The 16,256-nt window shown below is 43.1% G+C and overlaps 1 protein-coding gene across 4 annotated transcripts; it reads left to right on the forward strand.

Annotated features, from left to right (window-relative positions):
* The first annotated feature begins 2,099 nt into the window (after nt 1–2,099).
* Nucleotides 2,100–8,022, forward strand: LOC146503748 (uncharacterized). Of its 4 annotated transcripts, XM_085130915.1 has the most exons (6): nt 2,167–2,208; nt 2,685–2,706; nt 4,338–4,596; nt 4,865–4,898; nt 5,043–5,229; nt 5,906–8,022. In XM_085130915.1, the coding sequence occupies exons 1-6, from the start codon at nt 2,206–2,208 to the stop codon at nt 6,259–6,261; spliced, it is 861 nt and encodes a 286-aa protein (XP_084987041.1). In that variant the 5' UTR covers nt 2,167–2,205; the 3' UTR covers nt 6,262–8,022. The 4 variants fall into 4 exon arrangements, with proteins under 4 accessions (XP_084987040.1, XP_084987041.1, XP_084987039.1 ...); XM_085130914.1 differs by lacking the exon at nt 2,685–2,706 and having other exon boundaries at nt 2,100–2,208; XM_085130913.1 differs by lacking the exon at nt 2,167–2,208 and having other exon boundaries at nt 2,215–2,706.
* The last annotated feature ends 8,234 nt before the right edge of the window (nt 8,023–16,256 follow it).

The raw sequence follows: 16,256 nt of genomic DNA on the forward strand, positions 1-16,256 counted from the left end.
ACATCCCCCCGGTGGTGCGGATAATGAGCTGAGGGCCTCTTCTTTTTCCTTCTCCTTACTGCAGACTTGACAGCCAAACTGCTCCACTCAACCCTGATGATTCATTAAAATAGACTGTAGTGACTGACTGACTGCCTGAAATTGAATGCTCTTATGCCCCCTGCTGGTGATTTTGTTCAACTGCAAACTGAATTCATGGAAGAACAATCAGTCCTGAGAAACTCTCTGAACAAACCTAACTGAAGATCATTTAAAGGCGGTCAGCTTAGGCTCCTGACCCAAACTGACCTCTTCATCGGTCGAACACGTTGGTGTTTTTGTTATGACTTGAGTATAGCTGTCAGTGGATCTAACACTGGCATTTGCTGATAAATCTGAGCTATACAAGAGTGTGAGCTCAGATTCAGCCAAATGTACAAAACCTACTGGGAAAACATTTAATTTGAGCAGAGCAGCAATGCCTAACATAGTGCAAAAACAACACAAAAGCTTAACAGGGTGAAAAGGCGATGTCCTCAAATAGTAGAGTCAATCCCCTGATTTAAATCAAATTGAGCTGCATTCCATCAGACTGAAGACAGACGGACTCAACAAAAAGCAGACGGTGAAAGTTTACTTCAGCCATAGAGTGTAAAAGATTTTATACTCAATACTTAATATGCTGATTTTTTTCTACACTGCCAAATAATTTGAAAGCACAATTTAATTAACATTCTTCTATCAGTACTGATGTCAGTTTTTATTTTAAAGTTGACTAAACCAGGCCAAAAACACAAGATATTATTACTTCATGTTTGTTCTTTGCTTGGAGAGGTGCGCAACAAGATTAAACCTTGCAATGAGAGCTTTCTGCTGTTTTATTTTCAGCTCACTGGTGAAATTAGCTAGTAATAGGAACACTGAAATAGCAACAGACAGCAAAGCAAATGATATCTATGTGCTACAGTGTAAGATCCTGTTTTTCTGTCACACATAGAGTTCAAAGGGAGGACTGATCTGTCTGATGGGAAAATAAAATTTCCAGTGGGATTATCTGATTTTATGTCATCTCCTGGCTTTGACTAACTCCTCAATAGCTGTGCTTGTCATAAACTTTAAACAGAGACAGATATGTCTGTGAACAAAAACCTAAAGACACGCATCAAGGGCTGCAGTAACAACTTCAAACAAATGCTTTGGCATGTTGGTGATCCCATGTGGCATGTTACACATTACTGTAGGCAGATCACTAAACCAGAGGTCAAAGATTTAAGCCTCATGTATTCAAGGTGTTAAAGGTACAATATACAATGTACACTGAAGGTGTGTAAATAATTTTGCCCATTTATTTTCAAATTGCTTGCTGAAATCTGCTTCCTGTATTTAGCCCCCACATCTTTCAGACTACCACCACCTTACAACCCATTTATTGAAGACCGGTTTCATCAAAGCATGAGAGCGTCTCTCTAAGATCCCTCCTGTTACATAACGTCATTCTAACAGCGATTAGCAAACCCAGAATGTCACAGTGAATAGCATTTAATCTCACTTGGATATATGATGATGAAAGACATGTAATATCTTAGAGGTGGTTACTTGGATGGGGCCACATATCCCAGGTTTGAACAGATTAAAATCTTGGTTGGGCCTATCCACAGCAGTGCAACAACAGGCTTCCAGCTGTGCAAGAATAATAATCCCTCTGTTTTAATCTCTCTGAGCAGGAGGTGATCCGAGCCCTTGTTCAGAAGCCATCCAAGGGCGCAGGGATGCGCTAAGATACAGGTTTGACAGGTTTACCAGTTTAATGATAAGCAATTATGCACCTCTCATATTTTCTGTGTGGAACTGGAAATTGAAGCGTGTGTGTGTATGTTGCTCAGGGAGGGTGTCCAACATGACATCTGGTAATGGTTGCAGTATAAACCATAAATCATCTTTTTGGTGGGATTTATGCTTTGCTGCGATGATTATTTGGGCCTCTTATGCTCATGTGATGTTTATATGTGCATAACCAGGCATGGCTCCAATTCCACTCACAACAGCATGGGTTTAAAGAGGGAAGGCCTAAATAGTGGGGATTATTCTCTCTCCCGCTTCTCCCTCTCCCTCTTTCTCTTACCCTATTTTTCAGCATCAGTGCTCTGCCTTTCATTTCAGTTCCTGTTGCTGTGATGACCACAGACATGAGCACAGCAGGTGTTCATCGAGGCTTCCTCAAAAAATATGGTAGGGCTGCTTCTATCTTTTTATCCACAGTAACACCTCTGCAGTTGTCATGTAAAGTTTGATGTGAATGCTTTGGTCTGATTTTGTTTACTGCGTCCTTTTGTGCTCATTCTGTAAATTAGGCCAACGTTAGTAACTATATAGGCTTTTTGAAGATCTCAGTTGCTTTGCTGTCAAATATGACCCAACTATGTCTTTAATTTAGATTTTCTGATTGTCTTATGCTTATTTTCTCCAAGGTGTAATAAATTCTTAGTGTTTATTCTTTTAAAGCCAGTATAGATTATATGGCTGCTGACTTCACAATCGGTGGAAAACAACACTGTCTCAGAACACCAATCCAACTCTTACATGAGCAATGTCAACCTAAGAGCCAGCCAGTATGATTTTCAAGCCAAGTCATGAACCGGCTCTTGGCCAGCGTCTCTCTTTACTTATATTACATCTGTTTTTTATTGCCCTTGTTTTCATTTCAGAGTGGCGTCACAGTTGATAACAGTTAAGTAGCTATTTTGGTACTTCAAATGTTTTTCTTCTTCTCTTGACTTATGCAGACTAATAGCGCAAATAAAATTTAGGGATATTAATCTAAAGGTTGAAATCTGCAGTCAAATTAATGTAGTTGTTGTCATATTAGTATTCCCAGGTATAGTAGACGCCATAATAACAAACAATCAATCAAAAATTCCTATACCCCCCTCTCTTGCTCGCTTGCTGTATGGAGAAATAAAGCAGATTCTGTCTGTCAACATGTGCTCACCTTCTACTGTCTGCATTGTTCCAAAAATGAGAATATTTCAGTTTCTTTTTAATACAAAAAAGCATTACATTTGACTCAAGCTGTTTCTATTGATTTTTGATATTATGGATCTGCCTTGTTTCAAGGACAAGGTGTCATTATTTTTGTATTATTATTGGTATTGTTGTTGTTGTTTTCATAAGTTGATGCTGTGACTTTCTCTGACTGTTGTAATTTTTGATCAGTGTGATTTTGAGGCTGCTGTTTGTGCTCTTAAAACCCCCCAAACAGTTTATTGGACATTGTTATAGTTGTGTTTATGTCACTGCAATAAGTATCCAATTATATCACTGAAACTGTCAAAAATAGAACATTTCTCTCAAAGAACCTGCTCATTAAACAATTGTGTTATTTGTTTGTGAAACTTTCAGTAAAGTTAGTGAAAGTACAAGCATACAACCAAACAAACAACACGTTATAGTTCTGGACATACAATGCCAGCAGTAATATTACTACTAATACGGAAGTATCTTGATTCATGTTCAATCATCCAGGTAAGGAATTCTCAAAAAGTTGATTCTGTTCATCTGGATGTAACATTTTCAGTGCAACAAATGTTTCGTCACTCATCCAAGTGACTTCTTCAGTGTCAGCTGAATGCCAGTTTCCCTAACCTTATAAACAGTAATGACCGAAACTAACAACACTGACAAACAAAGGGAGTGAGATCAGATCAACTGTCATTGATCAGTGCTATGGTGTACATTTTAGGACATCTTCAGGTTTCAGGAAACCATCGTCAGACATCAGATCAAACGGTCTCAGATGTCACACCATAAAAAAACCCATCACATTCCATGATAATGGATTGCATTTATATAGCACTTTTCACAGCCCTCAAAGCGCTTTACAATTCCACTATTCATTCACTCTCACATTCACACACTGGTGGAGGCAGCTACAGTTGTAGCCACTGTAGACTGACAGAAGCAAGGCTGTCATATCGCGCCATCGGCCCCTCTGGCCATCACCAAGGACAACGACCGAGACTGTCCAAGCCGGGGCTCGAACCGGCAACCTTCCGATTACAAGATGAACTGCCAACTCTTTGAGCCACGATTGCCCATGAGACTACTGACTAAACAGCACCAGACTAAAAAGCCTCAGAAAAAACAACATCAGATGATATGATAAATGGCAGAACGTTACATAACATTTTCTCTGTGCTTTTGCTACAGTTATATTTTTTTTACAGTTGTTTTTCTGGGAGTTGTTTGTCTGATTAGTCAGAAGGACCTCCTGTTCAGCTTGTTTTGGCTGTTCTGGCACTTTTTGATTCATCTCCTATTTATGAGCCTATTGTACTGTTTTCTTTTTCTTTTTTCTGGAGGCGGCTTCATGTTTAAGCAGTGGAAGGAGAAGTACCTTGTGCTGACCATAGAGGGTAACCTGCTGGTGTGTCGGGATGCAGAGTCCCCTCCAGACCAAGTGGTAGCACTACATAGCAGCTGTGAGTCAATTGCAGAGGGACGAGAAATACTTGACCTGCCCAAGTTGCCTCCAGGGGGCAGGAGGGACTGCTGCTTTGCTCTTATCCTGCCACAGAACAAGTTCCTGCTGCTGCTCTCAGACAACCCAGACGACTGCACGTAGGTCTCTCGCTCTCTCTTTATCTCCTTCCCTCTGGAGCTCAGATGTCCTTTACCCATTCACTATCAGTTGTTTTGCACATGGTGGCATATTTACACACACAAACATTCTGAAATTTAGGTTTCCTTTGCTCTACTTGGTACCAAATAATTTTACTGCACGTGATTATCAGGCTGACAGTAAACCCTCTCCTCTGCTGTTGAAAAAAATAAAAAATAAAACTTTGGATCTGTTTCAAACATCATGACATGTCATTATCTCTCACAGGCTCTGGCTGAAGGTCATCAGGAAAGTGAGAGAGGTGAGTTAGGTAGCACTGTTTTATTTAATATCAAAAAAATTTGTGTTCTCTATGTTTCTCACTGCTAATTTGTTAGATTCCTGTTCCAGTTGTAGACTGTTTATTTCTGTCATATAATAATGTTTACTTTTTCCAATTTGCTAGGGTGTCATGTCACCCCTGACACTCCAGAGACAACGCAGCCTCACTCCCTGCATCACAGATAGAGACCCCCTGCCCGACTCTGCCAGTGATAAAGACCCCGGGTCACCAAGGGTTGGTGAGGGCACCCCCCCTTTGATTAGGGTCACTGAACGGGGAGGCTCCTTCAGAGAGAGAGGGCAAAACCAAGGTCAGCTCTTAGGCCATTTGTAATTACTTGACAGTAGATTGAAGAAGGGTGCTGATTAATTTCACAAAACAGAAAAAACAAGACAAATGAACAAAAACTCTAATCTGGTTAATTAATGAACTAATGGATATAAAATGATTTGTGAATAAAACAAATGGGAAGCACATTCAGAAATTTGACAATACCCATTTCTGAAGCATTTATGCCTAAAACTACACATTATCACATTACACACCTGTTGCTTTATTACAGTTACAACTGCATCTTAATTACTGAAGCTCTGACTAATTTAATTTGCTAAATGTGATGCATTTGGACAATTCATGTTTCTCTTTTTTCCTTTATAATTTAGTGCTCTGTTGTTTTGAGCATGACAGATGGTGTCCTTAAGCACCTGCAAAGCCATAACAAAGAGCACACAGAGGCAGAGTTGGGGTTAATCGTGTTTTGATCTAATTTTGAGTAATGAAAAATATAGCTTAATTGTATTTCTACTGTGTCCCATTTAATTTAAGTAGTTTATGAATACTAAGTCTAGTACACACATATACACTGTTGCCAGTAGTAGTATAATAGTATTATAGTAGCCAGTTAGTATAATATATACTGTCTGGCTGGTAAATAAGCCAAACTACACATAAATGTGTGAATTTAACAACATTTACATCTTTTACAGCAAATGTGTCACGGCAGCCTCTGCGTAGTGTTTCTGTGGCACCACCACACCGTGTGTCCGACTGTCTTCGCCATGGCAACAGCAGTGATGCCCGGGCAGTGAGGGCAGTATGCTTACTGATGGGAGGGGCAGCAGCCTCCTCTGCTTTGGGCTACCTCAATTCCTGCTCCCCTTCCTCTCCCCTTGCCACAAGACCCCCAGAAATTGCCCACAGCCCAGGGGGCTTCTCTGAGCTTTCTGCTGGGGGCTCCTTTCATGCCTGCAGCCAGGATGTCGATTCCCCACACTTTAACAGCTTCGACTTCGAAGGAGACTCCGACTTTGATGCATTTGACTGTGGAGGATTTGCTTTTTAGTTGACAGGGCTTTCAAATTCCTTATATTGATGTTTGTAATATAAGTATGTTGTTATTTACTAATCAGCTGTTGGGTAATCTGTAGGACTAATTTAGCAATTAATAAAGGTGTGCTTCCTGGCTTTATGCCAATGCTCCTCAGGTTAATCATAAATAAGCCTGACCCCTGTAAACACTGTCTGTGTTGTATCACTTTTTCCATGCCATGATGACTTGATATTAACTGGGTCAGCAGTCTGATTCCAGTCACACAGACATTTATAAGAACATATTAGTCTCAGATTTCAATTCAATTCAATAAAACTTTATTGATCCTGAAGGTTGATCCCGAAGGAAATTGGGTATTTCTTTTCTTTTCTTTTTTTTCAGATTTGGATTTGTGTCATAAATTTGAGAAAAGATGATCTCACTGAATGTTTTCTTTCTCGTCCACATTTCTCTTAGTGTCTTCTGCCCTGCTTTTGGAAATTACCCTTTCACCTGTGTGCACAGTGTAATCATACATGGAATGCAGTTTAAAGGTTAACACATTAAATCCTTTTGTCAACATGAATTTGTGTCTGTCCCTCTAGAACAAACAAACTGCAGCAGTGCAGACATAGGCCAAGGTCTGGGGAGGAGGGATTTTGAAGCAAATCTGTACAAGAGGGGGATATGCATAACCTGAAAATGCACATGCTTAATGTGTGTATCAAGCAGATTATTATAGTCAAGACATCCATTCATTTTTTTTTTTATCATAAGCATCACTTTTTTTTAAATTATATTATGACTGCTTTAAAATACCCAGTCTTACTGCTTGGCATTACTTTACTGTTTGACAGCCAGGACAATTAGTAAAGTACAACTTCTTCCTGTTAGAGTTACCCACACTGAAAGGAACAAGTTGTACCATTTCTTGTAGATATGAATCTGACTGAAAAGACAAAAAACAGTTTGAGTAACAGCTAAAATAGCAATGTCATTACATCTCTATCATTGAAGTTCCCTCTGGGTACTCCGGCTTCCCCCCACAGTCCAAAGACGTGCAGTTAGTGGGGACAGGTTAATTGATTAATCTAAATTGCCCATAGGTGTGAATCTGTGCGTGAATGTGAGTGCGAATGGTTGTCTGTGCCTCTATGTGTTAGCCCTGCGACAGACTGGCAACCTGTCCAGGGTGTACCCCGAGTGGCTGTAGCTGAGGTGGCAGAGCAGGTCAGCCACTAATCAGAAGGTTGGTGGTTCGATCCCAGGCTGCCTCCTGGCTGCATGCCAAATATCCTTGGGCAAGATACCAACCCCATGTTTGCCTGGTGGTGGTCAGAGGGCCCGGTGGCGCCAGTGTCCGGCAGCCTCGCCTCTGTCAGTGCGCCCCAGCTGTGGCTACAATGTAGCTTTCCATCGCCGGTGTGTGAATGGGTGAATGACTGAATGTAGTGTGAAGCTTTAGGGTCCTTAGGGACTAGAAAAGCGCTATACAAATGCAATTCATTTACCCCGCCTCTTGCCCTATGACAGCTGGGATAGGCTCCAGCGTCCCCGTGGTGAGGGGAGATAGGCCTCCGTACTTTGGAGGGCCTGAGATGTACCCAGAGAGGTTGAGTCTAAGACCCTGGAAAGGATAAACGGAAGCGAATGGATGGATGACATATGAAAACAACAATCACCTCAAGGTGCTTTATGTTGTAAGACTAAAGACCCTACAATAATACAGAGAAAACCACCACAATCAAAAGATTCTCTATGAGCAAGCAATTGACAGTGGAAGGAAAAACTACCTTTTGACAGTAAAAAAAAAAACAGGCTAATCAAGGAACAGCCAGGTTGAAGGCTGAGGTTGAAGGAGGCAGGCAGGATGAAAGACACACTGTGGAAGAAAGCCGGGGATTATAAATGACTAATGATTAAATGCAGAGTAGTGTGTAAACACAAAGTGCGTAAAAAAGGTGAGTGAAGAAGAAATGCTCAGTGGATCATGGGAAGCCCCCATTAGACTATACGTATTGCGGCATAACTAAGGGATGATTCCAAGAGCATCTTGGATCAACTGAAGGCTTTTTGGGGATTTGTGTTAGATTTGCATTTTTAGCAATCCCACAAGTTTTCTCAGAAAGTTTTCTTGATCTTACTTACACATCACCCTGGCAGCTGCTATTTCCTAGGCAAACTTGCTTTGCCAACTTCTCTTGCTTCACAGGGATCAGGTATTTTGTTCCTATAATCATTCTAGAACCTTACATACGGTTTGCATTGTGTTCTCACACAAAAACAGTTTCAGCAAAACTGGTTTACAAACATTTATGTTAATAAGCAAAAAATGACATTTAGCTAATCTTAACAGTTTTTTTTAAAATACCAATCTTCAGAAAAGAGAGGAAAGTTGGGAATCCTTACATCACATAGCTCACAGTCTCCTATTACAGAGCTTCCCCCCAGCTAGCCACCATGGGGCAAAGGGCTTTCTGCTGCTCTGCTCCTCGACTCTGCAAATCCCTTTCCCCTGATATAAGAAATATCACCTCCCTCTCTCTTTTTAAATCTAGACTCAAAACTCACCCGTTCACAATAGCCTACTCGAGCCTGCTTCTCCATTCTGCTATTTTAAATTTGCTCTACGTTTTATGTTTATAATTTTGTAAATTGTTATGCCTGTTGTTGTTTTCCCTGTCTCTATTCTGCTGTGTACAGTGTCCTTGAGTGTTTCGAAAGGTGCTTTTTTAAATTAAAATGTATTATTATTGTTTTGTTTTTTATTTTTTTTTGTGTCCCGTTTGGATCTTTAGCCATCAGAATTGTTGTCTTAAGGCCAAGAAAGATGCCAAGCGGATTTATTTTACCAAGTGGATCATCATGGCCTTGCCATATTGGTCCATTTGATTGACCTTTATTATAATTATGTATTTATTTTATTTTCAGTTGCTACAAATGGGACAGACATGACTGGGGGATAGGACAGGGAGAAAGAATGAAAGAAAGAGAGGGAGAGAAAGAAAACCAGAAGGGAGAAGAGACGGTGAGAAAGGGGGGAAGAAAGAAGGAAAAACAAACAAAACACCTGGATCATCTGTATGGAGAAAAAAAAAACAGAAGAGAAAGCAAACAAAAAAGCGCAACATAATAAATACAGCACCATCACAATAAACTAGCTAGCAGTAGATAACAGTAGATACTAAATATTAAACGATATTGTGCAGCACGCAAGATAGACAGCGCACAATGTGCTTTGAGGCAGCAGCCAAGAAAGGTGTAGTCCGCGTCTATGAACACCTGTGTGTACACCTGTGTGCACACCTGTGTGGATCAGCATGCTTGTATTCCAAAGGTTTCTCCATGTAACGATCTGCTAGGGAGTGTGGGGAGCCATAGCCCCGTCCCCCAGGGCATGAAGCAGGTATGGAGGAGATCCAGGCCCCAGATATCCAGAGGCCCCAGAGTACGAGGACACGAGGAGGACCACCAAAATGAGGGGAACCGTGCCACCCTCCTGGGAAGAGCTGAGTAGAGCCCCAAACGAGAGGTCACCCAGCAGCTACGGAGCAGAGGCCAGAGGGGGTTGCAGTGGCGTGCCTGCGGGCTCTGCCGGCAGCCAGCTGTGCCAGAGAGGACCGAGCTTCAGGCCCAGGGGCCAGAGGCCTGAGGGCACCCCACCCCCCAGAAGGGGCCTAGCCGGACCACAGGCGCCAGGCCCCACCAATTGGCCACCAGGAGTGAGCCGGTACATACATGAGTGCCCAGCCCCAGTCGACAAGAACCACTAACACACCAACATCTGAGGGCATCAGCCACCGGCAGGAAGTGTGGTGAGGGGAGATAGGCCTCCGTACTTTGGAGGGCCTGAGATGTACCCAGAGAGGTTGAGTCTAAGACCCAACCTGACATATAGACACAGACGAACAGGCGCACACGGACACAAACGTGCATTCCCACCCCCATATACACAACCAAATACAACCAAAAATGTATTATTATTGTTAAGAAAGTCATTGTCTTTACAAACTTTCTCAGAGTGTCTGTTTATTTACCTTGTGTTTGCCCTGTCAGTGTTCATTTTCTGTTTTACTTTTGCATCTAGACTGATGTATTTTCTGCGTTAGTTCAGTTGTTTGCCTTTGAGTCTGGCATTTGAAACTATTTCTTGTCAAGTGATAACATAATAACAGTTAAGATAAGAAAGTTTATAGAGCATTATGGAATTTTCTACAACTTTGATCTTGGCAGGGCTAATCTTAGCTCTACTGTGGATATTTAATGTAAAAAACAAAACAAAGAGGCGTCTACCTCCAGGACCCACTGCACTTTCTTTCATAGGAAACCTTCTACAGATAGACAAAAAAAACACCCTTTAAAAGCCTTTTTAAGGTAAGTTTACAATAGTATATTTTGTAATATGAGGAGAGTAATAACTGTCTTCAAACAGACTAAATTTAACAGCATCTTAACATTTCAGAATCAGAATACTTTATTACGGGTGTGCAATTACTGCAGTGTGTTTTTGTATAAAACTCATAAAAAGCTCAATGCTTATGTGGGACTCATGTAATGGGTGGACACAGATGGAAGTATTGTAATAGGTGGCGCTCACGCAGGCACTGAATCGGGCAGCTTTGGGGTCCTGTGTGTTCTACTCATTGACTGTAGAAAACCACCTGCATGATCTGAGGGAGGTCCTGCGCCGCTATCAAGAGCACGGGGTGAAGCTAACCCCCAAAAAGTGTGAAGTGTTCAAGGACAAGGTGAAATTCTTGGGAAAGATTGTATCCAAAGATGGCTACTGCATGGACCCTGCTGAACTGGCACCAGTGCAAGCACTAAAAAACCGCAAAAACCGCAAACCTGAGACTGTGGGAGACCTAAGGAAAATGCTAGGTTTCCTGTCATACTACCGCCCCTACATTCCAAACTTCTCATGCACTGCCAAGCCACTATACCAGCTGCTATCGACCGGAAAGATTCAAGTGATTACTGACAGAAGATCAATGGTAATCAGGCACAAAGGACAGCGGAAAAAATCAGACCAACTCCACTCAAGCCAGCCAATCACATGGATGGAACAACACCAGGCAGTGCTATGCCAGCTTATAGAACACCTGCTGAGTCCACCACTCCTGGCATACCCTGACTTCGAAAGGCCATTTGTGCTGCACTGCGATGCCTCTCAAGAAGGGCTTGGTGCAGTCCTGTACCAGAGACAGCAGGGCCAACTGGTTGTCATTGGGTATGGGTCGAGAACTCTAACAGCTCCAGAAACCAACTACCACCTCCACTCTGGAAAGCTAGAGTTTCTAGCAATGAAGTGGGCAATCTGTGAGAGGTTTCAGGAGTATCTGTATTACGCACCTTCTTTCACAGTGTATACAGATAACAATCCGTTGACCTACGTCCTGACTACAGCGAAGCTAAATGCTACAACACACCGGTGGGTTGCTGAGCTAGCCGATTTTAACTTCTCAATCAAGTATCTCCCGGGAAGGGCTAATGGGGATGCTGATGGTTTATCACGGATGCCACTAGACATGGAGGAGTACATGCGCACATGCTCGCAGGAAATGAAACCAGAGGTAATCACACCTGCGACACAGGCGCTTCAGCTGAAATTCCATGAACATGAGCCATGGATGTGTCCAGCTACCATAACCACAGCATGTGCTGATGTAGAGCATGAACGAGTAATGGCCCCAGTGACACAGATCTCCAAAGAGACACTAAAGAAAGCACAGGAGGATGATCCAGTCATTGGCAGGGTGCGAGAATATGTTATGACAGGACAATGGCTTCCTTGGAGAGGAAGAGACAGGGGTGAAGACACTTCAGTTCTAAGCCTGGAAAAGAGTAAGCTGTACCTCGACAAAGACGACATCCTGTACAGGAAATCAGCTGCTCGAGCTCAGCTAGTGTTACCCACAAAATTCCATCAGCTGGTGTACAAGGAGCTCCATGAGGAAATGGGACATCTCGGAGTGGAGCGGACACTCGCCTTGGTCCGTGATCGATTCTATTGGCCACATATGCAAAGACATGTGGAACATTATGTGACTAAGGTGTGCAGTTGCTTGAAACGGAAACGTCCAGGCAAACCAACCAGAGCACCGTTGGTCAACATTGTCACCACATACCCTTTTGAGATGGTCTCAATAGACTTCCTGCATCTGGAGAGTTGTAAAGGAGGATATGAGTACATTCTAGTCGTGATGGATCATTTCACCCAGTTTGCACAGGCATATGCATGCACCAACAAGTCAGCAAGAACAGCAGCAGAAAAGATCTTTGGAGATTTTGTGCTCAAATTTGGATTCCCTGCCCAGTTACATCATGATCAGGGAAGGGAGTTCGAGAACCAGCTGTTTGCCACCCTGGAAAGGTACTGTGGAATCCAGGGGTCACGCACAACACCTTACCATGCAGCGGGGAACGGTCAGGTGGAGAGATTTAATCGGACACTCCTTTCCATGATGAGGAGCCTGGCAGAGGAAGCCAAGGCAGACTGGAAAAACTCCTTGAGCAAAGTGGTGCATGCGTATAACTGCACACGCAGTGAAGCAACAGGATATGCCCCATATTATCTCCTCTATGGCAGAAACCCCCGCCTACCAGTGGACATCATGTTTGGCCTGGTTCCAGGTGACCAGAGTACTTCTCGCAGTGATTATGTCCGTAAGTGGAGAAGTAGGATGCAAGAGGCATACAGATTGGCATCAGAAACAGCTCAGAAAGAGAGGAACAGAGCGAAAAGGCAGTACGATCGGAAGGCTCATGGAGTGGAACTGCAACCGGGATGTCGAGTGCTAGTACGGAACTTCAGAGACCGGGGTGGGCCCGGAAAGCTAAGGTCTTACTGGGAGGAGTGAGTACATGTTGTGTTAGAAAGAAAGCACAAAGATAGCCCTGTCTATACCGTACAGCCAGAGAGAGGACCAGGGAAAGTGAGAGTTCTGCACAGGAACCTCCTACTGCCCTGTGACTTTCTCCCCATTCAGGAGGAGAAGCTGGAGAAAAACAAGAATGGGAAGGAGGATGCCAAACAACAAAGAAAAGGAAAGACCCAAGAAAAGCAGCAGGAGAGTGACCACGACAGCAGTTCAGAGGATGAGGGTGACTGGGGAATTATCACCACACCAGCTGCGGAATCACCCACCCAGATTAGGAGTCAGCTTGGGGCAGAGGCAGAGGAGTTCCAGCCAGAAGAAGCTAACGGAGAACTGTCAAGTGGTGGTGTCAGCAGCGAGTGCCTAGACGAGGGTGGAAAAGGTGGACTGGAGTCAAGTGCAGAGGAGGAGGAGGCAGGGCGAAGTGAGCTGTCTATGGAGGAGAACAGAAGAAGTCAAGAACAGGTGTCATCATCTGATGAAGAAGACGAGGGAGAGCCCAACTCACAGCCAGTTCCCACAAGAAAGTATCCTTTTCGATGCAGAAATCCACCCAAGACACTCACGTATGACACCTTAGGTCAGCCATCAGTCATAAACAGACACAAATGATGTCCACAGCTAAGAAAAAAAACTAAGTTCATTGTCACATGTTGAGTTTACTGTGGTGACAGTTTAAACATAAAGGGAAGTGTTCACAGTAGCAAATGTTAAAAAGAGCAAATTTGACAGAGCAACAACTGCATGTATTGGTTTAATAGTTCACATGAGTTAAACAGGGAGTACCAGAACCAGACTAGCTACACATAGAAAGATACTGGCTTGTATGTGAGATATACAGCAGTAAATGTGTGTCTGTGTAAAAGGTTACATGGTAGAGTGATAGGTCTACACCTTCAGTCTGATACAGAACACGCCTGAGTGGCGGAGAGACTTTACAGACATTGCCTGGCCAGTAGTGTCTGTTGCTGGTACATGACATAAAGGGGGAGATGTATGTCATGCCAAAGACTGTTACCGGACAGAAAGTATCTTTAGAGGCTGACTCCCAGTGAAGCTACTGCTGTCGGGATGACATTCATTTTTGGAGGGGAGAGGGTGGGACTCATGTAATGGGTGGACACAGATGGAAGTATTGTAATAGATATTGCCCCCCCCCCCCCCCTCTCCATAATTTCATGCATTCTTATCATTGTTACATTATGCGTTCAGTTCTTTATTACTATTTCTGACACATACTGTGATAACTGGCAATCCAGCTAGGATATTCTGATCAATGATGATTCCCACGGGTGGCGCTCACGCAGGCACTGAATCGGGCAGCTTTGGGGTCCTGTGTGTTCTACTGCACAGATAGCCTGCAGAGTGCAGCTACGCTGAACTGAAGTGCTTGTGTTTTGTATTTGCAGTTGCAAATGAGCAAGTAAAGAGAACATTCTGAACTCATGCACGCCTGGAAGTGTCATTTGTCCAAGTGTGCAACACTTATCATTAAAACAAATAATTTTTATTAGTTCAGTGAAACCTATGGGCCAGTGATGACAGTATACCTAGGCTGGCAGCGGACAGTACTTCTGGTAGGATATGATGCTGTGAAAGAAGGCTTGGTGGATCAAGCAGATGACTTCACAGGCAGAGTACCAACTCCATTTCTACACAACCCTAACAAGAAATATGGTAAAGCGTGATCACTCAAATATGTTGTCTTTGTCAAGGCACAAGTGATTTTGTTTCCGAGTACTTTAATTATTTTATGAATCAGCATGGCTTCTCTTCCATTACTTTGGTAAGTGGTTTAACCTTTCAGGTATAGGGAGCAGTAATGGGGAACGCTGGCGTCAGCTGCGACGCTTCACACTGACCACTCTAAGAGAGTTTGGGATGGGACGCAAGGGGATGGAAGAATGGATCCAAGAAGTGAGTGAACATATGAGGGCTCACATACATAAATTAAAAGGTATAGTTTCAGCTGATGTGAAAAGGGCTACTGTGCAATATGCCAAGCTACATTTACTATGCACAGCATAGTACCTATATTTATATAACATATTAAAAAACCATCATGGAAGGACAGACCCCTGACTGCTATGTACTACTGGCAGATGAAGGAATCAGCTAACATCCAGAAATCCTACGAGTCGCTAGACAAAGCTGGACAGAAAGACAGCACAGAGGCACTAATCATATCAGCATATAAACAAGCTCCAAGTACAAGATTCTAAGAGGGTGGGATCTACCACACCAGGCAAGACTCAAGGTGCAGGCTGTGTAAAGATGTCCCTGAAGCAATCAGCACATAACAGAAGGGTGCAAGGTGCTAGCAGGAGCCAATAACCATAGCCAAGTGGCTGACATAGTATAGAGGAGCATCTGTGCTGAGTATAGCCTGGAATTCCCACGGTCAAAATGGGAGATGCCCCCTAGGGCGGTCGAGAATGACCAAACTAAGATTCTGTGGGACTTTCAGATGCAGACAGGCAAAACGGTGATGGCTAACCAACCCGACATTGTATCGGTGGACAAGCAGAGGAAGATGGCCATATTGATAGATGTAGTGATAACGAATGACAGCAACATCAGGAAGTAGGAACACGATAAGCTGGTGAAGTACCAAGGGCTCAGAGAAGAGCTCAAGAAGATATGGAGGGTAAAAGTAACAGTGGTCCCAGTGGTAATCAGAATACTCGGTGCAGTGACCCCCAAGCTAAGCGAGTGGCTCCAGCAGATCCCAAGATTGGAAGAACATCCAAGATCTCTGTCAGGAAGAGCACAGTTCCCAGGAACAGCAAAAGTACTGCGCAGGACCCTGAAGCTCCAAGGCCCAAGCTGGAAGGAAGGGTGAGAGGGGATTTTTTTGTATATATATGGGGTAAAAATGAAATGTAGTTTTTTCTTTTGATGCCACACACTCTAAAATTCAGTTTTTGATGAATAAGCCCATTTTGAGAAAAGTCATGAAGTATGAGATGAAGGGGTTTTAAAATGGCAAGGGGTCACCCACTTGGCTTGGCTGTTCTAGTACATCAACCGTCAGAAAACATCAAGTATATTTAATGTTTTCGTCCATAATGTCCAAGCCGAATAACAAAATGTTTCACAGCAAAAAAAACCTAATAAATTGAAGGTTAACTAAGAAGAGTGATTAATCAG

The sequence above is a fragment of the Neolamprologus multifasciatus genome, chromosome 14 (assembly GCF_963576455.1).
Source record: "Neolamprologus multifasciatus chromosome 14, fNeoMul1.2, whole genome shotgun sequence".
Lineage (NCBI taxonomy): Eukaryota > Metazoa > Chordata > Actinopteri > Cichliformes > Cichlidae > Neolamprologus > Neolamprologus multifasciatus.

Excerpts from the sequence above, each read along its gene's own strand:
- LOC146503748 (XM_085130912.1), top strand. The coding sequence starts at position 4,142 with ATGGCAGAACGTTACATAACATTTTCTCTGTGCTTTTGCTACAGTTAT. Across the intron at positions 4,899-5,042 it reads TCATCAGGAAAGTGAGAGAG|GGTGTCATGTCACCCCTGAC; the intron begins GTGAGTTAGGTA and ends CCAATTTGCTAG. Across the intron at positions 5,230-5,905 it reads AGAGAGAGGGCAAAACCAAG|CAAATGTGTCACGGCAGCCT; the intron begins GTCAGCTCTTAG and ends CATCTTTTACAG.